The sequence below is a fragment of the Mangifera indica genome, chromosome 19, assembly GCF_011075055.1.
Source record: "Mangifera indica cultivar Alphonso chromosome 19, CATAS_Mindica_2.1, whole genome shotgun sequence".
Lineage (NCBI taxonomy): Eukaryota > Viridiplantae > Streptophyta > Magnoliopsida > Sapindales > Anacardiaceae > Mangifera > Mangifera indica.
Window position 1 is genome coordinate 3869518 of NC_058155.1, and position 12399 is coordinate 3881916.

Sequence of the window (12399 nt, forward strand, 5' to 3'; positions counted from 1 at the left end):
ATTATTTTAAACTTTTGTTGATTTAAAATGACATGATATTATGATAACTTTGAAAAATAAAAAAGTACAAATACAACAATAGTTTATCTTATAATATTATTGTTCCATTTACAAGGTTATATTTTGCATGAAAAATTTTTATTTATACTATCTAAGATTGTGCTTTAAAAAAAATTGTGATTCACTCTACTAAAATATGTCAATTTACCCCATTGAGTTGGGGGAAGTTTCGAGAATATTTCGTTGTTTAAATTGGTCTTTTTGGTATAACCCTTTGACTTGCGGGTGGGAAAGGATGTCGGTCACTCTAATAATTTCCTGAGAAAAAGCAAAGAAATTGAACCCAGGAAAAAACATATACAAATAAACTTGTAACTCTGTGAGAAGAAATAGTCTTGTTGCTTCAATTAACTGCGATGGCTTCTTCTTCTTCTTCTTCTCAAGTGAAGTATGATGTTTTCCTCAGTTTCAGAGGTGAGGACACTCGAGACAATTTTACCAGCCACCTCAATGCAGCTTTGTGTCGGAGAAAGATTGTTACTTTCATCGATGATCAACTTGTAAGAGGAGATGGGATTTCACCATCTCTTTTGAATGCGATTAGTGGATCAAAGATTTCAATCATCATTTTCTCGAAAGGTTATGCTTCTTCTACATGGTGCCTCCAAGAACTTGTTGAGATCCTCAATTGCAAGAGAATGTACGGTCAGATTGTGATTCCAGTGTTCTATCATGTAGATCCATCAGATGTAAGGAAGCAAACAGGGACTTATGGAGATGCATTTGGCGAGCATGAAGTAAGATATATGGAGAAAAAAGAGATGTTGCAGAGATGGAGGAATGCTTTGACGGAAGCAGCCAATCTATCTGGCTTTGATTCAAATTCCATCAGGTGGGTGCTTTTTGTGCTTTGATATTATTATTATTATTATGATAATTCTTCTATATAAAAATCACTTTCAATTATGAAAGATAAAATTCAAATACAACTTCTATAAGTCCAACTATACAATTGAACCTTATTTGGTTCCTTTAACAAAATTCCATTTCAATTGTTTGAAAATAGCTTAATTTATATAAATCAAACTTCCCCCACATTATTTATCTTAATTTATTTATTAATCAAATTATTCTTAGATTTCACGTTATACCTTTTATATAAATTATTATAGAACGAGTGTATTGGCAATTTATTATAGAACGAGTGTTTATACAATAACAAAACTAAATTATCTGAAGTTGGAAGGAGCGTTTTTAATTGATAACCAAATTATTATCAGTTTCACAAAAAAAGTTGTATTTCTATAAGTTTTATTAAATATATGCATAAGCTTTCCTTGGAAAGTCCAAACCAAAATTGGGCTCTTGGAATCCGACTTTGTCTTTATTTCTTTTTCATTAATTTATTGATAAGGTTATTGTTGTTTTTACCTTTTTGTTTCTAATGTAGGCCTGAATCGAAACTTGTTGACACAATTACTGAATGTATTTTGGAGAGTTTGAATGATAAGTCTTATAGCGATAATAAGAACTTGGTTGGAGTAGCAATGAAGATCCAGAAAATTAAATCTTTATTGTCTGATCAGTCAAGTAAAGTATGCAAGGTAGGACTTTGGGGTATGGGTGGCATAGGCAAGACGACTCTTGCTGAAGCAGTCTTCAAGGAAATCTCAAGTCAATTTGAAGCTTCGTATTTTGCTCGAAATGTTAGGGAAGCATCAAATATAAATCAACTGCGTCGTTTGCAAAAAGAATTTCTTTATGCAATATTAGGGGATAAACACCTTGATATAAGACACACATCCACAAAAGAAAGGCTTGGACGTAAAAGAGTTTTTACTGTTTTTGATGATGTGACAGATTCAAAACAAATAAAAGAATTAATTGAAGATCCTGAAGACTTGGGTTTTGGAAGTCAAATCATTATAACCACAAGGAATAAACAAGTGCTAAAAATTTGTGGATTGGATGATTCTACCATATATGAGGTTGAAGGATTAGTTAGTGACAAATCTCTTAGACTTTTTAAACAACATACCTTCAAACAAAACCATCCAATTGATGAAGTTTACTTGAAGCTTTCAAAAAAAGTTATAAGTTATACAAAAGGTTTGCCTTTAGCTCTCGAAGTTTTAGGTAACCATCTCCTTGGTAGAGGAAAACTTGAATGGGATAGTGCACTAGAAGATTTACAAAAATCTCCGTATGAGGGTATCCAAAAGGTGCTTAAGATCAGTTATGATGGATTATCTGATAAAGAGAAGACTTTATTTTTAGATATTGCATGCTTCTTTAAAGGATGTGATAAATATCTAGTTGGTACATTCAGTTCACATAATCGAATATGTGTTCTTGTTGATAAAGCTCTTATATCTATTCTATTTACCACAATAGAAATGCATGATTTGATTCAACAGATGGGTTGGGAAATTGTCCGACAAGAGCCAATCACTAAACTTGGCCAATGCAGTCGATTGTGGCATCATGAAGATGTAGATTGTGTATTGGAAAAAAATCTGGTAAATATACATGACATTAACTTTCAATTTATATGTTATAGTATATGGGATATATTTAAATATTTGAACTAGTAGTGTATCTTTTTCATTTTTCACTATAGAATAGTTCATGAAGTAATTGGTTTCGGGTTTAGAGGTATATCATGTTATTTTGCTGTAAACTTATCTTTTGATTTTAATTGTAGGGACATGACAAAGTGAGAGGTATGCTCTTTGAAATGGCTGAAATGAGAGAGATCCACTTAAATCCTCATGCTTTCTCAGAGATGGCTAATCTAAGACTCCTTATAGTAAATAACTCATATTGGGGATGCAATAATAAAGTTCATGGTTTTGACAACATTGAATTTGATTTCTCGGAGTTAGAATGCCTCTGTTGGGATTATTACCCCTTCCCATCGTTGCCTTTGAAATTTGATCTTGATAACCTTGTTGTACTTAAGATGCAAAGCAATAATCTTAAACAACTATGGACGGGCATCAAGGCATATGTTGATTTCATTTGAAAATTCTCTTTCATAAATTTTAAATATTAGATTTTTTTAATTGTATTGGTCATTTCTTTTTCCTGATACAAAATCTTCCTCGTTTAAAATACATTGACCTAAGTCGCTCAAGACATCTACTTGAAGTCCCAGACCTTTCAAAGGCTTCAAATCTAGAGCGGTTGATTCTAAGAAGTTGCCAAAGCCTTGTCAATCTTCCAATTAGCATTCAATCAAGGTCTTTAAGAGATGTTTTTCTCTCTGGCTGCTCTAATCTCAACACTGGTCCAAGGATATTAGGTAATATGGAAAGATTGTGTTTGGAAGGAACTGGAATAAAAACCTTATCGTCTTCCATAGAAAGCCCATGCAGACTAGTTGAACTGAATCTTAAAAACTGCTTAAGCCTTGAAAGTCTTCCAAGTAGCCTTTGTAATTTGACATCTCTTCGAAAGCTTGATCTCTCTGATTTGTTTAATCTAAAGATGGTTCCAGAGTTCCCACCCAAGATCCTAGAGTTGGATTTACATGGAACTGCAATAAAAGAATTGTCTTCATCGATTGGGAAAGTATCATCTCTGAAAACATTAAGTCTTACATATTGTTCAAGCCTTGAAAGTCTTCCAAGCACCTTTGCAATTTGACATCTCTTCGAAAGCTTGATCTCTTTGGTTCGTCAAATCTAAAGATATTTCCAGAGTTTCCACCCGAGATCCTAGAGTTGTATTTAGATGGAACTGCAATAAAAGAATTGTCTTCATCGATTGGGAAAGTATCATATCTGAAAACATTAAGTCTTAGAAATTGTTCAAGCCTTGAAAGTCTTCCAAGCAGCCTTTGTAAATTGACATCTCTTCAAAAGCTTGATCTCTCTGGTTCGTCAAATCTAAAGATGGTGTTAGAGTTCCCACCTGAGATCCTAGAGTTGTATTTAGATGGAACTGCAGTAAAAGAATTGTCTTCATCGATTGGGAAAGTATCATCTCTAATAACATTAAGTCTTAGAAATTGTTTAAGCCTTGAAAGTCTTCCAAGCAGCCTTTGTAATTTGACATCTCTTCGAAGGCTTGATTTCTCTGGTTCGTCAAATCTAAAGATGGTTTCAGAGTTCCCACCTAAGATCCTAGGGTTGTATTTCGATAGAACTGCAGTAAAAGAATTGTCTTCATCGATTGGGAAAGTACCATCTCTGATAACATTAAGTCTTAGAAATTGTTCAAGCCTTGAAAGTCTTCCAAGCAGCCTTTGTAATTTGACATCTCTTCGAAAGCTTGATCTCTCTGGTTCGTCAAATCTAAAGATGGTTTCAGAGTTCCCACCTGAGATCCCAGAGTTGTATTTAGATGGAATTGCAATAAAAGAATTGTCTTCATCGATTGGGAAAGTATCATCTCTGAAAACATTAAGTCTTAGAAATTGTTCAAGCCTTGAAAGTCTTCCAAGCAGCCTTTGCAATTTGACATCTCTTCGAAAGCTTAATCTCTTTGGTTCGTCAAATCTAAAGATGATTCCAGAATTCCCACCTGAGATCCCAGAGTTGTATTTAGATGGAAGTGCAATAAAAGAATTGTCTTCATCGATTGGGAAAGTATCTCTAATAACATTAAGTCTTAGAAATTGTTTAAGCCTTGAAAGTCTTCCAAGCAGCCTTTGTAATTTGACATCTCTTCGAAGGCTTGATTTCTCTGGTTCGTCAAATCTAAAGATGGTTTCAGAGTTCCCACCTGAGATCCTAGAGTTGTATTTAGATGAAACTGCAGTAAAAGAATTGTCTTCATCGATTGGGAAAGTATCATCTCTGATAACATTAAGTCTTAGAAATTGTTTAAGCTTTGAAAGTCTTCCAAGCAGCCTTTGTAATTTGACATCTCTTCGAAGGCTTGATTTCTCTGGTTCGTCAAATCTAAAGATGGTTTCAGAGTTCCCACCTGAGATCCTAGGGTTGTATTTCGATAGAACTGCAGTAAAAGAATTGTCTTCATCGATTGGGAAAGTACCATCTCTGATAACATTAAGTCTTAGAAATTGTTCAAGCCTTAAAAGTCTTCCAAGCAGCCTTTGTAATTTGACATCTCTTCGAAAGCTTGATCTCTTTGGTTCGTCAAATCTAAAGATGGTTTCAGAGTTCCCACTTGAGATCCCAGAGTTGTATTTAGATGGAAGTGCAATAAAAGAATTGTCTTCATCGATTGGGAAAGTATCATATCTGAAAACATTAAGTCTTAGAAATTGTTCAAGCCTTGAAAGTCTTCCAAGCAGCCTTTGCAATTTGACATCTCTTCGAAAGCTTAATCTCTTTGGTTTGTCAAATCTAAAGATGATTCCAGAGTTCCCACCTGAGATCCCAGAGTTGTATTTAGATGGAACTGCAATAAAAGAATTGTCTTCATCGATTGGGAAAGTATCATCTCTGAAAACATTAAGTCTTAGAAATTGTTCAAGCCTTGAAAGTCTTCCAAGCAGCCTTTGTAAATTGACATCTCTTCAAAAGCTTAATCTCTCTGGTTCGTCAAATCTAAAGATGGTTTCAGAGTTCCCACCTGAGATCCTAGAGTTGTATTTAGATGGAACTGCAGTAAAAGAATTGTCTTCATCGATTGGGAAAGTATCATCTCTGATAAAATTAAGTCTTAGAAATTGTTCAAGCCTTGAAAGTCTTCCAAGCAGCCTTTGTAATTTGACATCTCTTCGAAAGCTTGATCTCTCTGGTTCGTCAAATCTAAAAATGGTTCCAGAGTTCCCACCTGAGATCCCAGAGTTGTATTTAGATGGAAGTGCAATAAAAGAATTGTCTTCATCGATTGGGAAAGTATCATCTCTGAAAACATTAAGTCTTAGAAATTGTTCAAGCCTTGAAAGTCTTCCAAGCAGCCTTTGCAATTTGACATCTCTTCGAAAGCTTGTTCTCTCTGGTTTGTCAAATCTAAAGATGATTCCAGAGTTCCCACCTAAGATCCTAGAGTTGTATTTAGATGAAACTGCAGTAAAAGAATTGTCTTCATCGATTGGGAAAGTATCATCTCTGATAAAATTAAGTCTTAGAAATTGTTCAAGCCTTGAAAGTCTTCCAAGCAGCCTTTGTAATTTGACATCTCTTCGACAGCTTGATCTCTCTGGTTTGTCAAATCTAAAGATGGTTCCAGAGTTCCCACCTGAGATCCTAGAGTTGTATTTAGATGGAACTGCCGTAAAAGAATTGTCTTCATCGATTGGGAAAGTATCATCTCTGATAAGATTAAGTCTTAGTAATTGTTCAAGCCTTGAAAGTCTTCCAAGCAGCCTTTGTAATTTGACATCTCTTCGACAGCTTGATCTCTTTGGTTTATCAAATCTAAAGATGGTGCCAGAGTTCCCACCTGAGATCCTAGAGTTGTATTTAGATGGAACTGCAGTAGAAGAATTGTCTTCATCGATTGGGAAAGTATCATCTCTGATAAGATTAAGTCTTAGAAATTGTTCAAGCCTTGAAAGTCTTCCAAACACCATTGATAAGTTGAAATCTCTGAAATATCTTTATATGTCGGGTTGTTCAAAACTTGAAAGATTGCCTGATGACTTGGGAAAGTTAGAGAGCTTGGAAGTAATTGAAGCTAGTGGAATTACTGTTAAAGAGCTACCTTCAGTTATGGCTGTTCTATCAGCTTTGCAATTTTTAAAGAGATTAGAGTTGAATTACTGCAGTATTACAGAGTTACCCAATAATATTGACAATCTGCTCTTACTCGTAGATCTAGAATTGGAAGGAAACAATTTTGAGAGCATCCCGACAAACATCATGAACCTTTCCAAGTTACAAAGCCTTAACATAAGGTTTTGTGATAGGCTTCAATCCTTACCAAAGCTTCCACGCAATATAAAAGAACTTCTAGCAGATGGTTGCAAATTGCTGAAAGAATTATCAGGTTTTACAAATCTAATAACTCCAAGACCTGATAGAAGGACACTGAGCTTGTTCAATTGTGTCAGTCTGGATTGGGACGCAATCAGAAACATTTTGAGTGATTCTATATTGGATACGTACTCAAGTAAAATTAACCATTTCGCATATAAGGTATCATTTTATCTCTCATTTGCACATGATTTCAATTTCTTTTTCTGATCTGAAGTAAAAAAAAATGATGTTAAATCAACTATTTTAGTAATAACCAGTTTTCTGTAATGTATTAGGTAACTCCCCAGCGAGAAGTTGAAATTTGTTACCCTGGAAGTGACATTCCGGAATGGTTTAACATTCAAAGTAGTGGATCAGTTATTAAGTTACCACAAGGTTCATTCAATGAGAAGGTTCTGGGTCTTGCCTTTTGTTTCATTGTTGAAGTTGAAGATAATTGTGATGAGTGTAATTTCTTTGGTGTTGGTTCTACGTTGCGACTGAGTCGCCCTGGTGTGGACAGAATGTCTAGTGAACAGACGTATCTTTTGACCAAGTGTATTAAGTCAGATCATGTATTAGTGATATATGACCGCATTATATTGGATATATTTGGGACAGGAGATTTTAAATTCGCTTGTGATACCAAAGCCGTTATCTCTTTCCATCCCTTAGATAGTTTAGAATTTACAGAGACAAATTGGATAAAAAAAATAAAGAAGTGTGGGGTTCGTTTATTGTTCACTGAAGAGTTGGAGGAAACTATGAAAAGATCAGGATGTTCCATCCATGGTGAAGAAGATGGATTTAAATCTTCAAATTTCTATAAAGGCGAATCCAGCTCAAGGTATGTAATTACACAACTTATATATATACGCCTTCTTAACTGTATATAATTATGTAATGCTTTCTCTATGTCTATACTATTTTCATGCTTATGACTGATTTCTGAATGGTTTTCTTCTGTTGTGTGTTATCATTTCTATATATGTTCATATAATTTGGAATTCTCAGAATTCAAATCTGTAATTTATGATTAGTGTTATTATTAGTAGAATCATGAACTCAATCTTTAAAGAATATATTTTTTTGGTCTCTTTCACCAACCATATTGTCGCAACTCAAAAGACAATCGGGGCCTTCCATGGTCAGCCAACCTCTACCGGACTGCATGACTGAAAAAGGGGAATTGGAGCCTCTGCCCAGGGAAGTGCTCAAGCACAGGTATACTGGCAATGGTGAGCTGGAGGTTTTTGTTGCCTGGAAAAATTTACCAGAATTTAAGAATTCGTGGGAGCAATACACTGCCTTCAAACAAGCTTTCCCACAATTCTACCTTGAGGATAAGGTGCCACTCGACAGGAGGGGAAATGTTAGGTCTAGAATTTATGTATCACGCAAGTGGAAGAGAGACCAAATGAAGGGTACACCTAGCGACTTGGAGTTAAAGCAAGAGGCAGAATTTGCGGGAGATTTTAGGTTTGGAACTTATGTATCACGCAAGAGGAAGAGAGCCCAAATGAAGGCACACCTGGAGGAATCATATCGGCTATCAAAAATGCTGGAGAGGAGTGGCTTGAAGCTGGTTGTTGGAAACAAACACAAAAGGAGAGGTGTTAGTCCTGGAGGAGGGAGCAAGCAGAATTAAGGAAAAGTAGGAGTACAAGGGGAGAGACTAGACCTCTCGAAAGCCTAGAGTTCAGTTACTTTGCTTATTGCCGTTTCTGGCTATTTTTTGCATTTTGTAAGAAGAAACAGATCATGAGTTCATGTAATTACTAAAATTGGTGATTTGACTTTGTAATGCACTTCCAGTTAATGAAGAAGAATATCTCTTTTTTTCTTAGTTGAATTGGAACGTTATATTATTGATTTTGTATTGTTAATTTTTGTTATGACTGTCGTGATTAGATTGTGGCATGATGATGAGAGCAGTAAGGAGTAGAGAATATTATTGCCGTGAAACTGCCTTTATATAACAGAACTAAAAGCTTGACAGCATTGAGTGTCGTTTCCAAGGGAAGGTTGCTGCTGGAATTGCTTCAGGTGCCTATCACCGTTGTTCTGTTAATGTTTTGTTTATAAGATCGATCAAATTTCTGTATTCTGTTTGCAAAAAGATGACCATCAATATTTATATAGTAATCTTGAGATGACAAGGTGGAAATTGAATATATATTAAAATTTCGGAAGAAGTGGCAGAGATTAATCTATGTATACTCGAAGTGGATTGCCTTTGGTTATCTGAAAACATATAAGGAATGCATTAAAGTTTGCTAGCATAAATGGTAGATAATGATGACACAAAACACAAAAACATTTCTTTGAACAAGCCACCAAGTCAAATTGTATGACAGAGGATGTTGGACAATGCTTATAAAAATATTAACAGTTGAAAACCACAAAACAGGTACTTCAGATAGAATATCATGACAATAGCAACCAGTAAGTTGTTACATTAAATAACATTGTCAATACCAATGTTATATGAGGATCTTCACTCTTTCAATCAAATGAATATTTCAGTCTACTCTGAGTGTTGTAGAATGTTGTGAAAGTGACAAAAAAATTCTTTAATACATGATGAGATATAAGGCTTGTATCACAATACCATTTGACTTCTTCATCCCACTAGGTAAGAAAGTCATCTCTTAGCTCAAAAATGCTTACACATATGACACAAGAAGCAAAGACAGATTAGGCACCTATATCTTCTGTAAAAGACCCAAATTTCACTACAGATGAAAAGGGAAAAGATAAAAAAATCAACAAAATGTATAATGACACCTTAAAATTGACTTTGGTAATTTTTATGTTAATGTATAAGTTATTAGAAATCACATATATTCTATATATGGAAGATCCCAGACATGCAAACTAAATTACCTTGAAACTTTCCATAAAAAAAAACCAGTGCCTATTGTCAATGTCTTAAGGGGGCGTTTGGTTTAAGTAATATTTTATTACCAAAATAGAAAAATTATCTTGAAGATAGATTACTTAAAAAATTATTGGGTATAAATGATTACTATGTTTAATAAAATTTGATAAGTATAAATAATTATTGTGTTTGATTAAAGGTAATAAAAGATTACTAATAAATTATTTTACTTAAATGTCTTTGAATTTAATTGTTTTTAAATATTTTTCATATTATTTGTCATATTAATTAAAAATAAATTTATTTTTGTCTCAAAAAATTAATAAATACTAATATAATTATAATAAAATCAAAATTACTTTGGTAATCTTTAAATACCTAAAGTGAAGGTGGTAATCAGATTACCACTTATATTATTGTCACGTCAGCATAAGTAATAGAAGATTACTGTAATATTTTATTACTGACAAACCAAACAAGGGAATAAAAGATAGATTACTAAGATAATCTTTAAAACCCATAACCAAACAGCCCCTAAATGTTATCCTAGGTCTATTAAACTTTGAAAGCATTTTGCTACTCTATCTTGCTTTGAAACCAAATAGATTGACGCAAGCTTAGAGGAATAAGACCATAAAACCAAACCGAAAGGATTAACATATAAATTAAGATGTGGATCAAAGCCTGCCAATACTATTATCCACCCACTCCAGAATTTGGCCAAATCACTGAGAAAAAATCAACCACCTAAATTATGTCATTACCGCATGCATTATCCTCTAAATCCATAAAAGAATTTAGATTTCATGATATAAATATATAATAGATTGATAAACTCTAGTACGAATTCAACACAAGAACCAAAAGAATTCTAGATAGAAGAAGCAGAGAATACAGAGAACCAATAAAGAAGACAATAAATAGTATATTTTTCATAATCTCCAAATCTGTTACATGCAACTTTTAAAAGGATTCTTTCACAAAACTAATTAACGGCTCATAACTAGCTAACAACCACGTCAGTTGCCTTTTTTATTCTGCAATAACAATTTACTTAAAACCAAATAAAAACTAATTCAAACAAAATGCAAAACATAATGCAACTAGCAATGAAATATGTATAGCTACAGAATGACACCGTAACGACGAAGTCTAGCTTGCTGAAAATATACATTTTGATCAACCTCCTGACCTTTAGCAATTGACATCATATCTCTTTCTCCTTGCTGATTCAAATTCATATCACAAATCAAAACTTCTTGGCCACAATTCAAATATAATCCCAAATATTTCAACATTACAATACAATCATTAGCTTAACCAATTTTAATTGTCAGGAATACATCGAGGTCTATAAGGGTGAAGATCAAAACTCATATTACACAAAACAATCTCTCACACTTACACACTATTTACTTATATTGTATTTATTAGATGTGAGATTTTAGTCTTCAACACCCTCTCTCAAGTGCAACCAACATAAGTTGTTAGGTCTACCATTTGACTGAGTCTATTTTGGATAGGTGTATTGTTACTTGTATCCAAGAACATTTAGATTGTTAGGTCATAGGCTGTTAGCTAAGTCCATTTGGACAGGTGCATTGTCACTTGTATTCAAAAACATTAAGCTATTAGGTCATAGGTTATTGTCACTTGTATCGAAAATCATAAGGCTATTTCGTCATAGGCTGTTAACTGAGCCTGTTTGGACAGGTATGTTATCACTTGTATCCAGAAACATTTTACGATGTTAGGTTATAGGCTGTTAGTTGAGTTGGACAGTATCTAAGAATACTTTAGGCTGTTAAACCCACCATTTGACTTATACTCTGAAACCATATCAAAAATATATTGGGTTTATAAATGTGAAGATCAAAACCCATATTACACAAAACTAATTAATTTATGTTAAGGTCCAATCTCTCACACTTATATACCACTTGCTTATATTGTATTTGTTAGATGTAAGACTTTAGTCTCCAATACTATTCACTGAATCACTAACCTCACAATTTGCAAAAAAGCACAAAAAGCATACAACTTTTTAAGATTATAATGAAGCATAGACACTTGAAACGAAGGTGTGGTGGTCTTAAACAACAAGGCGTTAGGTTCATCAACAAAAACCAGAGATTTAGTCCACAAACAACTCAATCCACATTGAAAAGAATACAAATTATCCAAATTATCAGGAATCCAAGTCCACCTTTTAACCTAAACATTAACATTCTCCCATTTCAATCCATCACATTTCTCATTAATATCTTCCTGTATCGAACCAAACACACTAGAACTCAACTTGAACGTGGTTTGACTCTTGTATTTCTCTCTGAATTGGGCACAACCCACTTGAAAATCCCATTTCTTGAACACGCTTAACACGTTGGTGAATGGCTCTAGTGCGGAATTAACAAGAGGAAAACTTGAATCTGCATGCTACTGTTCGTGAATTTAGGTCCAAACATAGGGGAATTCAAGGAAGCTTGAGAAGAAGAGGAATAAGAATGTGAAGAAAAACATTAGAGTTTTTGAGGAGGTATTTAAGGGCTTTAATTGCATGATAATTTGAGACTTTGATTCTCGATTGGGTTCAATTTTTTCTCTGCAGATGGATCTCTAGGTTTTGATTTTGATACTTTTAAG

The 12399-nt window shown here is 34.0% G+C and overlaps 1 protein-coding gene across 1 annotated transcript; it reads left to right on the forward strand.

Annotated features, from left to right (window-relative positions):
- The first annotated feature begins 295 nt into the window (after nt 1–295).
- Nucleotides 296–8721, forward strand: LOC123203231. Its single transcript, XM_044619506.1, is given in 7 exon segments — nt 296–892; nt 1451–2519; nt 2705–2997; nt 3090–3627; nt 3630–7055; nt 7172–7722; nt 8004–8721. Coding segments are annotated over 7 exon segments (6873 nt in total). The 5' UTR covers nt 296–416; the 3' UTR covers nt 8524–8721.
- Nucleotides 8722–12399: the final 3678 nt, after the last annotated feature.